The sequence below is a fragment of the Saccostrea cucullata genome, unplaced genomic scaffold, assembly GCF_032062105.1.
Source record: "Saccostrea cucullata isolate Sc308-1 unplaced genomic scaffold, CSIRO_AGI_Scuc_v1 ctg618, whole genome shotgun sequence".
NCBI lineage: Eukaryota > Metazoa > Mollusca > Bivalvia > Ostreida > Ostreidae > Saccostrea > Saccostrea cuccullata.
The window spans coordinates 216,625-235,911 of NW_026924640.1; the positions used below are offsets into that span (position 1 = coordinate 216,625).

At 33.1% G+C, this 19,287-nt stretch overlaps 4 protein-coding genes across 4 annotated transcripts; 1 reads left to right on the forward strand and 3 right to left on the reverse strand.

Annotated features, from left to right (window-relative positions):
- Positions 1-56: 56 nt before the first annotated feature.
- On the reverse strand, positions 57-2,330 carry LOC134266930 (E3 ubiquitin-protein ligase TRIM56-like). Its single transcript, XM_062749142.1, has one exon. It carries the CDS (start codon positions 2,308-2,310, stop codon positions 202-204), a length of 2,109 nt encoding a protein of 702 aa, XP_062605126.1. The 5' UTR covers positions 2,311-2,330; the 3' UTR covers positions 57-201.
- Positions 2,331-4,205: 1,875 nt separating this feature from the next.
- LOC134266932 (E3 ubiquitin-protein ligase TRIM56-like) lies at positions 4,206-7,185 on the forward strand. The gene is made up of 2 exons (XM_062749143.1): positions 4,206-4,277; positions 5,073-7,185. Exons 1-2 carry the CDS (start codon positions 4,268-4,270, stop codon positions 6,308-6,310), a joined length of 1,248 nt encoding a protein of 415 aa, XP_062605127.1. The 5' UTR covers positions 4,206-4,267; the 3' UTR covers positions 6,311-7,185.
- Positions 7,186-11,436: 4,251 nt separating this feature from the next.
- LOC134266918 (protein PML-like) lies at positions 11,437-14,582 on the reverse strand. The gene is made up of 2 exons (XM_062749125.1): positions 14,512-14,582; positions 11,437-13,850 (listed from the first exon to the last, which is right to left on the reverse strand). Exon 2 carries the CDS (start codon positions 13,843-13,845, stop codon positions 11,683-11,685), a length of 2,163 nt encoding a protein of 720 aa, XP_062605109.1. The 5' UTR covers positions 13,846-13,850; positions 14,512-14,582; the 3' UTR covers positions 11,437-11,682.
- A 2,310-nt stretch (positions 14,583-16,892) lies between these two features.
- LOC134266933 (E3 ubiquitin-protein ligase TRIM56-like) lies at positions 16,893-18,974 on the reverse strand. Its single transcript, XM_062749144.1, has one exon. The coding sequence runs from the start codon at positions 18,965-18,967 to the stop codon at positions 17,018-17,020; it is 1,950 nt and encodes a 649-aa protein (XP_062605128.1). The 5' UTR covers positions 18,968-18,974; the 3' UTR covers positions 16,893-17,017.
- Positions 18,975-19,287: the final 313 nt, after the last annotated feature.

Consider the following 19,287-nt stretch of genomic DNA (forward strand, 5'->3'; position numbering starts at 1 on the left):
CATCTTTTAATTTACCTCTGTGAAAGAATTGACATTAAATAAATTTCCACGTTAAACCATCTTTAATTTATTAAGTCTAGATCTACAAGTTATGAAAAACCAATCTTTTCTGCATACTAAATAGCACAAATGTCACAAAGTATATTTACATTATAAGTTTGAAGTAAATTGGTATATTCTTATTTTCTTTCGATCTCCAAGTTAAGATTTTAAAGAAATAAGAACGACATTTTCTTTGTTGGACACTAGAATTTCCTCCTCGCTTAGTACTGAAATACCTCTTGGTCTTCGTAAAATGCAGCTTAGAGAAATTCTCCGCAGACATTCTCCATTTACGTTGACGATACAGATGCTATCTGTTTCATAAAATGCCATATAAAGACGATCTTCTTCGTCACAAGAAAGTGCACCCAGCTTCTCTGTAAATAAGAGCCGTCTCGATATTTGACCATTTCTATCCAGAAAAAACAGACAATCGACAACTTTGTCTGTGACAACACAAGTTTTATTCGAAAGGCAGCAGATATTCAGTGGTCTTGTAAATCGAAAAGGATTTCCGTCTTCATCTGTTATTTTCTTTTCATTAATTGTGGCATCAGTGAATTTTACTATCTTTTCTTTTGTTATCCAAATCAACTCTGATGAACGTGCTGTTAAAGCATACGCTCCTTTAAAAACTCTTTCTAATATCAAGTTCGGGTAGGAGAAAACTTTGATTTCTCCTGATTGCGTTTTGCAAGCAAGAAAACCACCAAACATTGTAATGGCGGCTATACCTTTTACTAAATGTGTTCGAATTTGCATGCTTTCGCTTTTTGTTGTAACAATCACAACGGCTTGGTTGTTTTCATCTGCAAGAGCAAGAGATGTTTTGTCAATCCATGTTACGCACGTGTAACTTGGGGACTTTTCACCATATGTAACCAAAGCCTCATAAGTGTTTAAACACTTGGGAACAAAAACTGTCTGTGGTTGTACAACGGTTTTATTTCTCTGTGTTTCGCTATTACGTTTTTCTGCTTTTCCATCTGTCCTGGAGTCTTTGGTTTTTGGGCTCAATTCTGATTCATAGCTTGATTTTCCTAAAACTGATGTAGATATTTTAGTTTCATCACCGGGAATTTCCAGACACGCTCCATTGAATGGCCTGTCTTGAGCCTCTTGAAAACTAGTGCTTTTTGTATCCAGGACTGGGGTCGTTTCTGTGTCATTTTTAACTGAACCGGATTGACTTTCAACGACATCATCTTCTAAATGGAAAACAAAGTAATCTGTCTTTTTATTTACCTTGAGGCCTGGGAGAGAAATGTGCACCCGCTTCTCTTCAGGATCTGGGTATTTCATTAAACATGTCCTCATCTCATCTAAAAAGAACAAAACTTCTAAATCACTTCCACTGGACAGGAGGTTTTCACAAAACGAAATTGATTCTTGCAATCTTTCTTGCATGTTCAGATAGTCTTGAGCATAAATTTCAATGTTTTTCTTTCTTTCGCTTGACTTCTGTTTTATTTCTTCTTCGACTTTTTGACGGTGCTGCTTCAACTTCGATTCAACTTCCTTACAAGTAACATCGACTATATCCATAAGGGAAGATTCATTAGCCGACAGTTCTTCGGATTTAGATATCAAGGCTGAATGCATTTGTTCTAGTTTCTTTTTCTTTGTTCTACAACTTTGCAAGTTTTTCTCCATTTTCTCTTTTGCAATCTCCCTCGCTTCAGCAAACGATACATAATCATGGGACCTGTGTTCCTCAACAGCACATTCTCTGCATATCGGAGCAGAACATTCTTGACAGTAGAAACGCATTCGCTCGTGATGCTTTTCGCAAAGTACCTCGTATTTCGTCTCCGCTTTATGTTTTCCCGCCAAATAGTCCCTAAGATGAACCACGTTATGATAAGCGTTCTGCCTAGTAAAGAGGTGTCTGTGTCTTGTACAGAAACTACACAGCAAATCCATACATGTTACACATTTGTGAGTTGCCTCTACTTCTTTGGAATGGAGGATACAGAAGGAACAAATCCTTTTAGGATGCGATTCGTTGGAAGGAGATAATTTATTGATCATATCTTTAAATATGAAGTTCGTTTTCAAATCCGAAACAGATTTTGATGTCAGAGACGTGGTTTCTCGGCATATTGGACAAATCAATTCGTTTTTATCCGAAGATTTCTGGATCAATGCTTCCAAACAAGCCTCGCAAAAGTTGTGTAGACATGACAAAACCTTCGGTTCGGTAAACAGTTCAAAGCAAATAGAGCAGGTCAAATAATCCTCCTTCAGACTTTTTGTCATCGAATCCATATCAGCTGAAAGAGAAAAGAATCAAGTTATGGCACCAAAAAGATTGTGATACGGAAATGAATTTGGTACGATGAATCCTTAATTTTCTTTCAGGGCATTGCTGTTTTCATAACAAGATGCCAATCTCTCATGACGAAATAGCCTAATTTACCTACAATCCTCCATGAAGTATTAAATTATGATTTTATTAAATGAAACACATAGAGATAACGAACAGTATACTAGATCAAAAGTTCATTAAACAAGCAGAGCAAACACGGACATCGGAAACATTAGAGGTGGGATCAGGTGTCATTGAGGAGTGAGCATCCCCCGCTGACTGGTCACACCGGCCGTGTGCTCCTTATCATGGTCGGCAAATAACGGGAAAAAATCCGTCTTCAATTCAGTGTATAAATAATGGATTAACAATAAGTATGAAAAATGTCAGTCAGCATTTGACTCAATGAAAAATTGTATTTGCTGACAAGGTCATTGTATCGACATAGAACTTACAAAATGATGACTATAAACGAGTCTGCTGAAAAACTTGTTTCATCAACTTGTTTGTCAAAAATTTACCTCGTTTGAAAAATTGTTCACACGTAGTGCATGCTCTTGCGTATCGAATCAACTGAGATATATCATCTCTGTATGCAGGTACAGTATATTGCTGCATAAGTAAGGAAAGTTGACAATAGAAAAGTTAAAGTCATCACGTTTATCATATAGATTGGTTGTTATATGACCATTAACGTCTTTTTCAAATAAAATATCCAAATATGAAACAGATGTGTCAAACTACGTGGTATCTTTTATCTCAAGCTTACCAGGATATCTAGTATCGATATAAGAATGGAAATCATCATTGTTAATTAAGAATACGTCGTCGATATACCTAAAAGTCGAGTTGAAGGTCAAAGCAAGTGTTTTCTTCTTTTCACGCATAAGATTTTGCACAAAATGTAAGAAAAACCAGGTTATTTACATATGTTTCAGAATATCACAGCAAATAGTTTTTCTTTAGCTTTATTTCCCCAATTTATTTTTATATTCTGAACCGCTTTAATACATTTGATAATGTATTTATTATTGAAATAAATCCATACATTTTTGCATAAGTTAAATGTTCACATTAAACAAAAAATACTCAGTAACCCGCTGCTATCAAAAGAAGAACAATTTATGTTCTCATGAGGCTACTGTAATTTATTTACTTTTAATTATGATTTAGCATCCAGAGAGCACCAACAGCCGTTGAAAACACAAGAAACAAACAACACTAAATGAAAAAAATACCCCTTGACAATAGCATTTCTTCCTACCTGCTAATACTGGATTATATCCACACGTAAGTGTTTAATTCCTAATGCACCATGAAAGAATGACAGAACAGTTAAACCGTATTTAACAAACTGCCAGTTTGAGAGATGTTTTTCAGAGATAAAACTTCTTTTATCTGATGCACCTGAACCTGCTTGGTAACCAATAAACAAACACTACTAATCAATTTATAAGCTTGCATGATGTCAGATATCATGCAATATATGCAACACATATTCATAATTTATTTTTTTGTGATTTTTGTAATTGGCTAAAGTCATTTGAAGCACCCAACAAGTTGAACCATTTCACGCGACAGATTGTGATACGTACACAAAAGTTTCGTACACTGTTTCTTATACGCATTTTATTTGCTTTAAATGGAAGAAGTCAATGTAAATGCTTCTTCCGGGTCAGGAATTATTAAGGAGGAATGAGTTATTGTTTAACTTCGGGTGTTCCTTGTAATATGAGAGATTAGCGTTGATTTTTTAAAGGGAATTTGTTGAATATTTTGTATAGAAGAAAAATCAATAAACACCAAAAGTAACTGATGTCGAGTAAAATGTTGTGCAGACACAGCATATGCGCGCATTGACATGAGTGCAAAGTGTAGTTTATTTTTGTTAAAAAGAGGGATGCATGTAAGGGTGATATGCCTATAGGTAAGTTTTATACATAGAATTTAATGTTATGCACAGAATTTTATTTCGTGTATATTATTTGTTCGGTTGTTGATGAACTGCTGGTTAAGTTTTTCTTTGTTTTCCATAGCAAAGCTACTAGAGACAAATATCACATCAATATAATATTCGTAGAAGGTAATGGAATCAAAAATTCTATGCATTGACTTCTTATTTGTTGGAAATAATAAATTTTCTACATGTATCATTGATTTAAGTAAACGCGGAAGTTAGGCATATATCTGTTTTTATTGCCTTGTTGTGCGTTTAAACATTATCAGCAAAGGTCAAAGTAACGATAGTATCTCATACGTTTTCAGAAATTCTATGTGGACCATTTTATTTGTACCAACACTTTGCTGTGAAAAATATTCCAACAAATGTGTCAAATATAGGAAATTTCTTCTCTAAAATTTAATATTTGAACAAATGTGTCAAATATAAGGAAAATCTAAAATTTCTTTAGAAGAAAAAAAAATTGCATCTCTTTCTACTTGTCTGATTAATTCATTCCTCAGCTACATTTAAAACATTACGAAAAGAGTACAGAAATAATTCAGCAATTTACAAAAATAAATAGATATCACAAACGAATCTAACTTTATTACAATTACAGTCAACTCTTCTTAATCCGGAAATGTGTTCCAGAGCAAATTATTCGGTTTAATAAGTTCAAAGCCACTGAAATTTACCTTTTATAATTCATTATTATAACTGGTGTCTTGATAAATGTTAGAAATGTAAGAGCTGATTTTTATTTTAAAATTTGTATTTCAGGTAGGTTTAAAATGGATCCTATATTGTCAACAATAAAAGAAGAATTTCTTATTTGTCCCATCTGTTTTGAGACTTACAAGGATCCAAAAGTTTTACCATGTTTGCACTCATTTTGCAAAACCTGCATTAATACCTTCATATCAAAGCAAAATACCAAAAGGAAACATACCTGCCCAGTGTGCAGAGAAAATTTTCAACTCCAAAACCATAGCACAGATGATTTAAAAACAAATTTTTGTTTGAAAAATCTTATAGAAGTTATTAATTCTGGTAAGCAGGATCCTGCAAAATTATGTACCTTTTGTAGTCTAAAAGGCGAAAGCAACGAGGCAACTTCACAGTGTCTAACCTGCAAAGATGTTCTGTGTTCTGAATGTGCAGACCATCGACACCGATCAACTACACTTACAATAAATCATAAAGTTGTTTTGCTTACTGAAATTAATTCAGGAAAATATAACGACGAGATTCGAGCAAAACAGCAAATTCCTTGCTCTGAGCATGCCGGCGAGGACTTGAGGTATTTTTGCGAGACATGTGATGTCCCTATTTGTCGAGACTGTATTGTCCTGAGTCATCAAAGTCATAAATTTATTGCACCTTCAGATGCAAGGAAGGAAGTTGATCAAAGTATACGTTTGCTCATGAGTGCATTGAAAGAAAATTTAGAACGATTTCAACTTGCGAAGAAAAATGTATCACTTGCTATGGAAAAAGTGCTTGTCGAAAAGCAAGGCTTCAAAGAAAACTTAGAAAAGTGTGTCAATGAAATTATTGAAAATATTAAGGAGTCGAAACTGGCAATTGAGAATGATTTAGAAGAATTTCTGAAATCGAAGCAAGATTCTTTGCGGATTCAGGAAGAATCTATAGAGAAAAATAGTAAGCAGCTAGAGGAATCTTACTCATTTTGCAGCAATATCCTCAAATGTGGATCCGACATAGAAATTCTGACAATGAAATCCGAAATGAATGAACGCTTGTCAAAGTTAAAATCTTCCAAAAATGAGGATTGTTGTGCAGTCAATGAAATTGAGATTCCAACCCTTGAAATCAATACGGATGGCAAAGTATTTCGATTAGTATTTCATAACAGTAAAGAAAGCGAAATAACTTCAGGTTTAACCAGGTTGAATTCAAAACAGAAAGTCAGTGATAACAATGATAAACAAGATAGGGTCCCACAAAAGCGATATAAGATCCCAACCTTTGATAGAGTGCAAAGAAAAGGGAGATAACTTTGCTCCATATTACACCGGCGTCTCATGGATGGACAAAGAGAACATTATAGTTGCAGATCAAAAAAACCCAAAAGCTGAAAGTAATTAATATACAAACAAAACATATCCAGTCTATCGCTTTACTTGGTTGCACGGTGGTTTGTGGTTTTCAAGATGGAGTTGCGTGCAAAACCGAGGGCGGCAAGTTATTAATAATGAATAAAGATTTGTAGCTGGAAAGAGAATTTCAGCAAATTAGTACACTCATTACTTGTCATCCAACGTCGTCACAATTAAGTTGGATTTCTGATGCAGATAAAATTTGTGTGTATGAAAAGGGAGAGGTTCAAGAATTAACAATCAATGACAGAGGTAGACCAGTGAAAATAGGCAATCCAATCTTTGGTCATGTTTTACAAAATAGAACTTACATTATATCAGATTGGGAAAACGGTTGCGTATTCATTATAAGTAAGACAGGATATATAGTAAGAAGAAAATACTGTAGCCCTGGCTTTATTACTTCTGATCTTGACAATAACATTTACGTTTGTGACTATGAAAATAGCTGCATTGAGATGTTCACAACTGCTGGTGTGACATTAGGAACATATATCTCACCAATCCCTCATCCTAGAAGTATTGCCTTAAGAAGAGACAATAAGATGCTAATTTCAAATGGCCAGTCTATCATTCTCGATGAACTGAAATTAGAAGGGTAAATAATTTACAAGAATATTACAATAATGGTAGGAAAAGAGGTATTGTACAATGTTATATATAAAGTGTGCAACGGGCTGATAGATACATGTATATAATACTCTTAATAAAACTGACTGAATGTTGAACTCAGGTTCTCTCAGATATTAAAGTGGTAAGTGTCAGAACACTATGAAAATCTGCTGAAGAAGTGAATTCATAAATGATAGAAATTATTTTTTTGTCTAAAGTCATTGCTTTTGATACTCATAAAATTGTAATTTGATTTTTATATGGATTGTAAAGGAATTTGTTTTAAAGATTTTTTTTAATTCTGCCTCTGTTTACCTTTTAGTCTACCATGTTGTTTGATCATGAGAAGTCTCCTTTGTTATTACCATGGATGTCCTAGACACATGTTAAATTTCTTTTTCTACCGTTTTATGATAAGTTCATGTTTTGGTTGATTCATTGTTTATAGTATATGAAGAAAACTTGTGATTTTAGTTGCAAACATAGTGTAAAGATACCTTTTGGTTTCGAACAGGTTTGTATGCTTTGGTATCCTTTTAAGAGAGTTTCAGGAAATAGATCGTCATTCTTGACACTAAAATGTTTTGTAACAATATTAAATTATGAGTATTGTCTTATGTTAGTCATTGTTACCATTATATAATTTGATGACCCCCATTCAAACATTGTATTTACAGTGGGAAAAGTTTTGTTTTGATTTTAGCAAAAACGAGGGCAAATTATAATGGAAAGCTTATGTCTTTCTTTGTGACAACTATTTCCTCTGCTCAAAGGACCAGAGGACGTACAGCAAATTCAATAACCATGCAACAGATATATTAATGAGTATTGGTCTTATTCCCATAAGTTAACACTGTAAATATCAACACACATTCGCATGCATTAGAATATTGATAAGATATGACTTTGATCTTCACTAACAATATCACAAGGAACTGGATTACGAGATGTGTGATATAGAAATTGAGAAATAAAAAACTACCCTCTGACTGATTCCCCTTGGATAAAGACAAACATATGTGTGATTTCAGTTCATTTCCAGATCAGTTCCAGAGTACAATTAATCCATACAGTGTTTATAACTTTAAAATAGTTTTGGCTTAAAAAATAGTGCTTTTTCATTGTGAGATGATTTCAGGTAATTTTTTGATACATCAATTATCAATTTTCATCAAATGCTAAAAAATAGTAAATTTAGCAAATATAATTTTAGACTATGTCACATCAATGATTTTCCAAATTTAAGAATATTTCATCTAATATCAACATTTGAATCACACTGTACGCTTAGAAAATGAAAAAAAAACTTCGATAAAAATAATGTTTTTGTCATATTTTTGTTATACTAGTACTTCTCGTTCAAACACCAGGATAATTCTCATATTTCACCTCTTTAAAAGGAAATTCTATACTTCAATTTTGTTTTGTAAATGTATAATTTTCAACATTTAAGGAACGTATGTAGTTTTGTGTGAGTTATTGGTGTGTGTGAATCACACAAAAGTATCAACATTTAAACACACTAGCGCTTCATGAAAAAAATAATTCCTTTTTTCTGTGTGAAAATAATAAAAACTAAACTTAAAAACATTACTTATATTTACATTTTATATATTGAAAAAGGATATATATCAATAATGCATTTATATCGTTGCATTTTTACGTTTCTCTGTGTATATTTCTACGCGTGAATAATGGTTTTCAAATCAATTTCAGTTGGCTTATTAGAAAAACACAGCAAATGTAAACATTTGCTTATGTTACTGCAAAAGTATCAACATTTAAATCACGCTGTACGTACTTGTGAGATCTAGACATAGTAGTTTATAAAACAGAATATTTTTCTTTAATGAAAAATACTGAAATAAAAAAAAACCATTTGTCATTCATGTATTTTTGTAATTCTCGTTTAAACACCACGATAATTCTCATATTATCATATCTATTGCAAAAAAATGCTTTTATTATGTTTCTGTAAATGTAAAATTTGCAGTTACACAATATATGGAAGAGCAACTTCAATGTAAACAAATATTCCATTGATTCTAATATCTCACCAATAAAATGATTTATAAAACTTTATTCAGCTTGTCCCTTATTTGTGTCAAAATGTCTGGATTGTATTTCTATCACAATGTATGTCATAAAGGATACATTAAACTCAAAATCAAGGAAAGATTTAAAATTATACCTTTAGTCACTCTTTACCATCGGCTCATACATTAACCTCTGTCATTGGCTCGCATATATGTTACAGTGATAGACTCGAAAAATAGTGCGTTTGTTTTAATTCAATATAATTCAATTTCTATGCTTATGTCTGAGTTTTGAGACAGATATTTACTAAATCAATCTAGAACTATTAATTTAATTGAAACAATTCTGCAAACTTCACGTTTTATACGTTATGTCAAAAATCTTGACGTGAGCTCATTGCAGAGGTGTCTGAGAAAGGAACGAACGACAACTCTGCATGGGAGATTGGCCTTTAGTACATAAACAAAAGAATATTTCGTTTGGTTAAATGTTTATGAAATTACATATAAATCACATATAAAAATCATTTAAATCTGTTTTCGTTTCCTTAAATTATAATTGTTTCCACCCAAGAATATTTTTTAACAAAGCACTCCGGTGACATTTCCAGACTTTTTACAACCATTTCCAGTTGTAATGTCTTATGTTGATCCGCTTAGAAAGTAATCCCATTTCTTTAAATATCTCTTTTTTAAAAGTATGCCTTAACGTTAATGTTGGTAGGCTTTTTAGTCCTAACAACTATTCAACCATTCTCCCTCGGGAGAAAAAATGTCAGGTAGGATATTTTCTCTCATAAGGATTTTTGTCACACAAAATTGAAATGGGATAAAAATCCTACATGGAAATTGACATTTCATTTTTAAAAAAAAATTAATTTTAATATATATTTAGGTTATAATGAGTGACACATCATTAATTTATTACATACATCCCACGTTTCACAATTTATGGGAGATAATGTCTGATTGTCATTACCCGTGGGATTTATCCCATTTGAACAAATTTCTGGGAGAGAGAAAATCCAAGCAGTAGAAAATATCCCATCTGAAATTTTTCTCCCATAATAGTAGGATTTAGGATGAAAAAAAAATTTTTGGGATTCTAAGTTCTTTTTTAAAAAATGAATGTTTGTCAGCAAATACATCATTGAGGCAACATGACAAACTGTTATACTGCTACGAAATTCCACCAAGAGCTATCAGTATTATTGGGACATAACAATTAGATATAGCAGTAAAACGTTTGAACAATGTCATGTCCAGAGTTAAATATCGTACTGTTTTATATAGAAATGTCACCATGTAAAAGTGAATGTCTTCAAATTTATACCTTGACTCGACACTCAGACCGTTGAGCAGTGAGGGAACTTTATCGTGCCTCAGTTTTTGAGGTATCTTCTGAAGGCCTCATAACTTGAAAGTGCCGAGTGCTTATCGAAGTAACATTTGCTTCCTACATTTTACCTATATTTCATCGACTTAGGTCAGTCGTGGGTGGGGTCTGTTCCCATGACCTTCCGATCACGCCATATCTGTATCTCTTGTATATTCCTCCGTTATTGCGGAGCACCGTGCAGTGTTGCACGTAAATAGTGTATGAATAGTGGTGTTTGGTGTTTTGGCGGTGATCTGTGTCCGTCTCTTACTGGCCCTGGATTCTCAATGATCTTTCACTATGTAGGTCAAACAATAGGTTCTGGGAGATAGCATCCAGGTGAACTTGTGCAATATCCCGTTATACTTCCTAAAAGGACTGTTTATAGGCAGGTTACTAAATCAATTACAAGCCAATCTGTGTTTATTCAAAATTTTGGCGAGGATATTCCTTATTCAAATGTGTAAACACAATAAAAATTTCTTGTTATAATCATGACTACTATTAAACGTGCCACATATGATAGCCTTGTCCCATTTACTTTGAAAAAAGATCTTATATCTAGTATAATATGCAATAGTTTTACAAAGTACAGGGATACTATGATATACATTGAAAAATAAATCATCAAATTATTTTGTTCTTTATTTCTAGTGTAGTGCAAAAGCCAATATGTTTAAAAATAGTTTTACAAAAGTTAATTATATAGAAACATAAATGATTAGTTCTTTATTTTATAGTAAAAACATGATAACTTGATTTTTTTTTTAAGTAATAAAAATAGTCTTTTTCTAATTTTAAGTGATAGATAGTACAGATGCTGATCGTATAGTGAACCCTCTCTTAGAGCGTCGCTCCGAGGAGTGCGGAGTGGCTCTTGACAAGTGCCGTAAAGCATATTTTATGATGTACAATACATAATGTTCATTTACCTATGGAACAAACAAGTCAGATTTAAGTAAACAAGGTATACAATAAATATTTGACAAAATCCTGGAATTTTATAAATAAATTGTAATTTAAACAAAAACTTTAATAAGCTTCAGTTCTATGTCCTTGTACTGAGCAAAAGTCAATACAAGGTTCAAATATTATACTGTATATATTTTTTTCCCACGATAAAACGACTAATTATAAAAAGTTAATTTACAACCGAAAAACATAGTTTCGACCGAGTAACCGATTCACTGGATACCAAATTGACCTCCCATTCTAGATTGAAGCAATTATCATTATTTGTAAACTCATCCTTTAAGCGAAATAAGAGCTACATTCTCCCTATTGGAAACCAGAATTTTTTCCTCTCCAAGCACAGATATACTCCTGGGTTTTCTCATAATGCAGTTTAAAGAAATCGTCTTCAACCACTCTCCATTTGAATCGAAGATGAAGATGCAGTCAGTGTCATAATTGGTCATGTAAACACGATTTTCTTTATCGCACGAAAGGGCACCGAATCTTCCAGAAATAACATGTTGTTTGTGAGCCTTTTTGTCGAAAAAATACAGACAGTTAGCCTCATTATCTGAGATAGTAAATGATTTATTGGAAGAACAGCACACATATAGAGGCATTTGTAATTTGAGTTGTCTCCCGTTTTCGTCTTTAAAATACATCTCCTCAAGGGCTGAGTTTTTGAATGCAACAATCTTTGCTTTTGTGACCCACACCAACTCAGCAGAGCGTGATGATATCGCAAAGGCCCCGTTAAAAACTCTCTCCAACTTTAGTTCCGGAAAGGAATAAATTCTTACTTCACCAACATAAGTTTTACAAGCAAGAAAATTTCCAAACTTTGTTATACCTTTTATACCTTTAATCAAATGCTTTTGAATATATTCGGTTTCCCCTTTGGATGAAACAATGAGAGCTATCTGATTGAACTCGTCTACAAGAGCAAAAGTTGCTTTGTCAATCCATGTAATGCAAGTGTAACTTGGAGTTTTATCACCGTGTCTGTCTAATTGCTCGTAAGTTTTCAAACACTTAGCAACTTCATATTTCATCGATTGATCTGGCGACTTCGCCTTCTGAACCTTAACTGGTTTTACTGAACACGCTTTTTCTGAATTAGTATTTACTAGACTCTTGCTCGATTCCTTGTTAACTTTCTGAGTTGGTTTTCTTGCGCTTTTTGAACAAGCTCCATTTGTCGTTGTGTCCTGTGACGTTTCCATCTTTGTTTCTTCTGATTTTTTGTTTCTTTTTTTGTGACTTAATTCAGTATCGTTAGAAGGTTTCTCTAAATATTCTTCATTGGATTCTTGGTCTTTGTTGTTTATCCTTGTTGACGTTTCTGTATCTTCCATTGCTTTAGCTGAGGAATCATTATCAGAAGCAGCATCTGTTAATTGAAAAACATTGAATTCTTTCATCATGTTGATTTTCAAAGTTGGAAAAGTAATTTGCAGTTGGACTTCTTTTGGATCTGGATGTTTCAATAAACATGATTTCATTTCTTCCAAAAAGAAAACAACCTCTAAATCACTCCCTCTAGACAACATGTTTTCGCAAAATGAGATTGATTCCTTTATTCGGTCTTGAGAGTTCAAGTTCTCTTGAATATGAATATCAATATTTTTCTTTCCTTCGTTTGACTTTCCTCTAATTTCCTGTTCAATTCTTTGTCGATGAAGCTTCAACTTAGATTCAATTTCTTTATAAGTGAAATCGATCATATCAAGCAGAGAAGATTCTTTAGCCGATATTTCTTCTGCCTGAGAAATCAGTGATGAGTGTATGATTTGGAGTTTCTCTTTCTTTGTTTTACTAGCCTTCAAGTTCTTTTCGACTTCCCTTTTTACGAAGTCCCTTGCCTCTTCAAAGGATGCATAATCATGGGACCTGTGTTCTAAAACAGCGCATTCTCTACATATAGGAACTGAGCATCGCCGACAAAGGAAGCGCAATCTTTCGTGGTGTTTCTCACAGGGAATCTCGTACTTGGTTTCTTCTTTATACATTCCCGCCAAATAATCTTTCAAGGGGACTACCTTATGAAATGCGTTCTGTCTAGTAAATACATGTCTGTGTCTTGTGCAAAAACTACAAAGCAAATCCATGCATGTTACACATTTGTGAGTTGCCTCTACTTCTTTCGAATGAAGAATGCAAAAAGAACATTTTCTTGAAGAAGTCGGGCCTCTAGACCGGGGTATCTTAGCAACCATTTCCTTAAAAATAAAGTTTGTTTTCAAACTAGAGACCGTTTGCGATGGTAGAGGCGTACATTCCCGGCATATTGGACAACTTAAATGGTCTTTTTCCGAAGATTTCTGAACAAGGGTTTCCAAACACGATTCACAAAAATTGTGTAAACAAGACAAAGTCTTTGGTTCCCTAAACAGCTCGTAGCATATTGCACACGTCAGAAAATCTTCTTTCAAACATTTACTCAACGAATCCATTTCCACTGAAAGTGAGAGGAAAAAATAATATTTAAAAATTTAATTTGGTTAATCAAACTCGACGTATCAACGTTGACAACAGAAAAATATTTGACAACAAGAAAATATTTTACTGATAAAATATATGGTCTAATTCAATGCAGATCAAACATTCATACTTTACTTAATTAACTGACACCAACACAGGTTTTCAAAGTAATACTGTATACAGGGTTATTTTTTCGTCCCATGTTATTTTCGCCCTTTTGCACTTGCGAACAATTTTACCCCGTTTTAAATTCGCCCAGTCATACTTTTGTTTAAGATATTATGCTGTGTAATTTGAATTCGCACCGTTTTAAATTCGTCCAATCAGGAAGAGGGCGAAAAGAGTGAAAATAAAACGGGGGCGAAAATTTCCCTGTATACAGTAATGATTTTGTGACCATCCAGATTTATTATTTTTTATTTATTTTTTTCAATGAATAATTCAAGGAAATAAATATTTGCATTGAAGGAAAACGGATGTTGTACACTTTCTCACATTCATATAAATATCAAATGGAACTACCCTTCAGTAACTTACCACTCCGTGTGGCAAAAATATTCACATGTTCAAAATTAATTCAATTCGTTATGAAATACCAAACGAAACATGAATGAAAACGCAACGTTTCAAAAACTTACCTGTTGGCAATGCCGTGAAAAGTCTAGTATGCCTAGATGCATATACGTGGCAGAACTCAAGTCAGGTAATGCACAAAAATCGATAATGAATGCAATTCGTTTGACTTTAATCGACTAGTGTCACGTGACTGTTGGGAAAGTATCGTATTTCGACAGGCCGCTAAAATGATAATTATATAATTGTAGGGTGATTCTTTGACAACCCTTCACAACGTTAAAATAGCAAAAATGAAACTGACCAATGTATTAATAAAATATCTGTTAAAATATTAAACTGAAGCAATTTGTAGAAATTTTGTTTCGACTTGAAGAAGAATTTATACATAATTTTTAACCCTGACATCAAAAAGTTTTGAAACTTAAATATTAGGTAAATAAAACTCTGATTAAGGAAAAAAAATGAAAGTTTACCATTTTGCAAAAATGAAACTATTTTTGAAAAAGCCTCAAAATGCCACATTTCAAGGGTGATAAACATAGCCGTCGCCCACGTTAATTTTTTGATATTTTGTGCAAAATTATAACAAATCAAATCTCAAGATCTTTGTGGGCGACGGCTGTGAATGACCATGTATTATCTGAAAGAAAATTCCATTGAAAATTGGTGTCTTTAAAAAAAAAATTGCAACTTTTTAAGAAAATACGGGAGAATACACATGTTTATGACGTCATAATTGCATTTAAAAACACATGTGTTCAATTTCAATTATTTTGCTTATTTTCAACTTTTACACCAGTTTCATTTTTAAGAAAATCACAGGGCAAAATTTGTATGGAAACCATACCTTCTTCTTTGAGCAGTTTTTTTTCAACGCAAATCAAAATGAAGACTTTTCCAAGAACTGGTCTACAAGTTTAGATCTAAGTGTTACTTATGATAAATAATGAACCCAAAATAATGTTTTCACCTTCCTTAACGGCATGTAGTGCCCCTACAAAGAACAAAAAATGTAAAAGCATCGCAACAGGTGTCTGTAGCATAAATAAGATAAATTTAGGTCCGTAGGAAGAAATTTCAATTTTGGAGAGCACAACAAACCATTTACAGTCTGTAAGGGGAAGGGGTCATCAGATCCCTTCTGTAACACTCCCCCATTCCCACGATCCTAATTTAAAATGTTCGAATCTGATTGACAACAATGGTATTTCTTTCTAGTTTAATAGGTCAAGATACCAATTTAATTTATACATAGTTTTCAATGGATACACTAACTCAGTGTACAAGGGGGTGTAACCTTCGCTTGGATCCCACAGAAAGATTACATTTTATAATATTGGCACTTATTTACTTATAATCCGGTGACTTGGGATCTGTGCTAACACGCTCGGGATATTTTCTCATTTTTGTGTCGTCTGCGGAGCAGAATGGCACTTAGGAATCACTTTACCCAGTGTCTATCTGACCGTCTAATTAGCATTTACTTACCCTGTATACATTTATGAGCTCATGACAATGTACTTTAACAGTGTATGAGTTATAGTAATCACAAAAACTGAAAATTAAGAAATACGAAAATACATCGGGATATATATAGATGGGTGTGATCTAACAATAAGGTAAAAACAGACTGAAATATCTTTCGAAGGATTGTTTAAAAATTCAAATCACGTATTATTAATTGTTTTATTGACTAAGCTATTTAAATAATTTAAACTTTTATATTAATACCCGGTATCCATTTCACCTTTGGGGTTGGGGATTTGTATTTCTATTTGATGGCCAGATTCCATCGGAATCTTAATATCCTTCATCGGGATTTTCTTTTTCACGAAGTAAATGCTAGTAGCATATAAACAACTGATCATATATCTTTTATGAAACCAATAGTAGGCGACACATGCGGTCCTTGGATCACTGTTGTTTATATATCGTAGTCTCTTTCGAACATCATTAACAAATTAAGCTGCTTTACTAGTGTATAATTTTGGCAATAATTTGGCAAATTTTAAGTAAATTGTTTTAAACACATGTATGTCCTTTATGTGAGATATGTAATGAATACTTTCTGTTGTCTTTCTGTGTCATTTTTTTTTTCAATATTCATCCTTTTTTCGTTTGAATTGTTACGAAACAGATAGCTAAAATTGCAAAAGTTTCATTGTACACTGAAGAGGATAATGGTTTTATATGATCAAAGATATAGTCGTAGATATTAAGTCAAGTAAAGCTCATGTTCTTTCTTGTCTTCTGTTTCTTGTGATGGATAATTTTTGGGATGTAATGGATTGAATTTTCAAGGTTAATCACTCGGCTTCCTCCAGATAATAATTTTATAATTATTTACCTGATAAAAGAATGTCAATTAAGGCAAGGTAAGCAATCATTTGCCATATATTTCGAGAGAATACTGAAGATTCTTTATTTTCAATTTTTAGCAATAAACAATTTTTATAATGATATAATAAAAAGAATATTAACAGCACTATCTTCTCTACTGAACAAAAATCAATAAAGTTCTGATGAAATTTCGCCTTCATTTAAATCAAGCTAAGTCTTTTTCGCAGTTTATTCCAGTTGAATCAACACGATAGATGTTCCGTTTGTGATCAATATTTTGTTGTCCTTGTTCAAGGCAATGCTTTTGGGGTTCTGTATGATTGAACCAATTTTAACTGTCCATAGACTTTCGCCAGACCACCTGAATATCTCAATACAACTCTTTCTATAATCACATGCATAAATAATGTTGTTATGGTCCGAGGAGATGGAACCTGGAGCGCAATACTTTCTTCTCTCTACATACCCAGAGCCCCTGATGATAAATACGCAATCCTGGTTCCAATCTGAAACCACAAACATTCCATTCAGAAGAACGTGACCAAATTTGGGACTACTTAGCTTCCCTGCTTTGTTTGGATCAATGATGACTTCTTTAATCTTGGAATTTTGTAAAACGCATATTCTGTTTAAACCGGAGATCCAACTTACTTGTGATGAATTTGGATGGTTAGTCAGTAATGTTAAAACTCCTGAAAAAGTTTGCTTGATGTCAAAGGATTTGTTAATTATGTGCAATTTCTCTCCTATTGTTTTACACGCTATTCCATCCTTGAAAGACGTTACAACCATACAGTCTTTCACAGGTATAAAGCTGTCATCATTGTTTTGCGTTGAGAGAATTCTAATCTTTTGATTTCTCACATCGACAACCGCTAACGAATGTCGATTCATCCATGTAACGCCCGTGTATTTGGGCTTTTGAACATCGTTATACTGTCGTTCCGAAAACGTTTGCAGTAATTTGGGATGTAAATCATTTGTCATGTCGTTGCTTTCAGTAAGCTTTGTTTCATTTTTGGTCTTATTTGCATCTTGTTTTGTTCGTTCCTTTTCCACGACTTCCTGATTTGAACTTTTCTTACTTTCTCCTGGTTTTTGATCTACTAACTTAAATATATGTCCATCAGTACTTGTTTCTACGACAGGTAATACAATGTCTTCAACATTGCAACATTCTATTCTTTTCAAAGACTGTAATGTTGAGAGGCGATCTTTTATTTCTGATTTCATAGAAAGAATTTCAATATCACTTCCACGTTTGAGAAGGTTATTGCAAAACAAGTATGTCTCTTCTAGTAGTTTTCTTTCCTTTTCAATTGATTCCTCTTGTTTTTGTAATGTGTCTTGCTTTGATTTCACAATCTGATCAAAGTCATTTTCGACTGACTTTTTTGAGTCCATCATGTTTTTGATAATGGTATTCATTTGCTTTTCCAAATCTGCTTTCAGATCTTGCTTTTTGACTTCCAAAATACCTGAAGCAGATGCTACATTTTCTCTGGCAGTCTGAAATCTTTCTAAATTTTCTTTCAGTGAGCTCATATCCGTATTCATCTTTTCTTCCATGCTTTTTCTTGCATCTGATGGGGCAACATATTTATGGTTCTGATGGCCGAGAACGATACAATCCCGACAAACTGGAACATCACATGTTTCGCAGAAGTATCTCAGGTCCTCGCCAGTATGTTCAGAACAAGGAATCTGCTGTTTGGAACGAATTTCCTCATTATATTTTCCAGAGGACAATTCTGACAGGGAAACAATTTTATGGTTTAATGTTAGTGTTGTAGATCTATGTCGATGCTCTGCACATTCAGAGCAAAGCAAATCTTTACAGGTAAGACACTGTGAGGATGCCTCAATGTTTTCACCTTTTAAGCTACAGAACGAACATAGTTTCTTGACTTCTATGCTAGAACTGAATAGTTCAGTAAGATTTTTCAAACAGAAATTTGTCTTTAAATTTTCTATATCATTATTAGAAAGTATAAATGCTTCTCTACACACAGGGCAGGAATATTCTTTTTTATTTGGTATTTTCTTCGTGAAAGTATTGATGCAACCTTTACAAAATGAATGCAGGCATGGAAGTGTTTTCGGATCAGTGTAGACTTCAAAGCAGATAGAACATGTCAGAAACTCTTCAGCTATTGTTGATATGGACATGGAAGCCATTACTGTTTATTCTGAAATCACAAATATTTAGACTAATCAGCTCAAAATTTCTTTTTATTTATTTTTAAAAAAAACATTTTTCTCGTAAAAGCATTGGAAAAGCATGTTCATAATCTGCAAATAAGATTTCTTGGACTTAATTTTGTCTTGAGATGACCACAATTTTCATTTAGTAAAAATATGCTAAGAGTGTAACAACTTTTTTTATTTTACAAATTATGGCTTAAAATGACTAATGAATTGAACTTTGGTATTGTTGATTCTGTTATACAAAATAAAATTTGTTTGAAGTGGGAATACAGTAAAATGACATAATCACG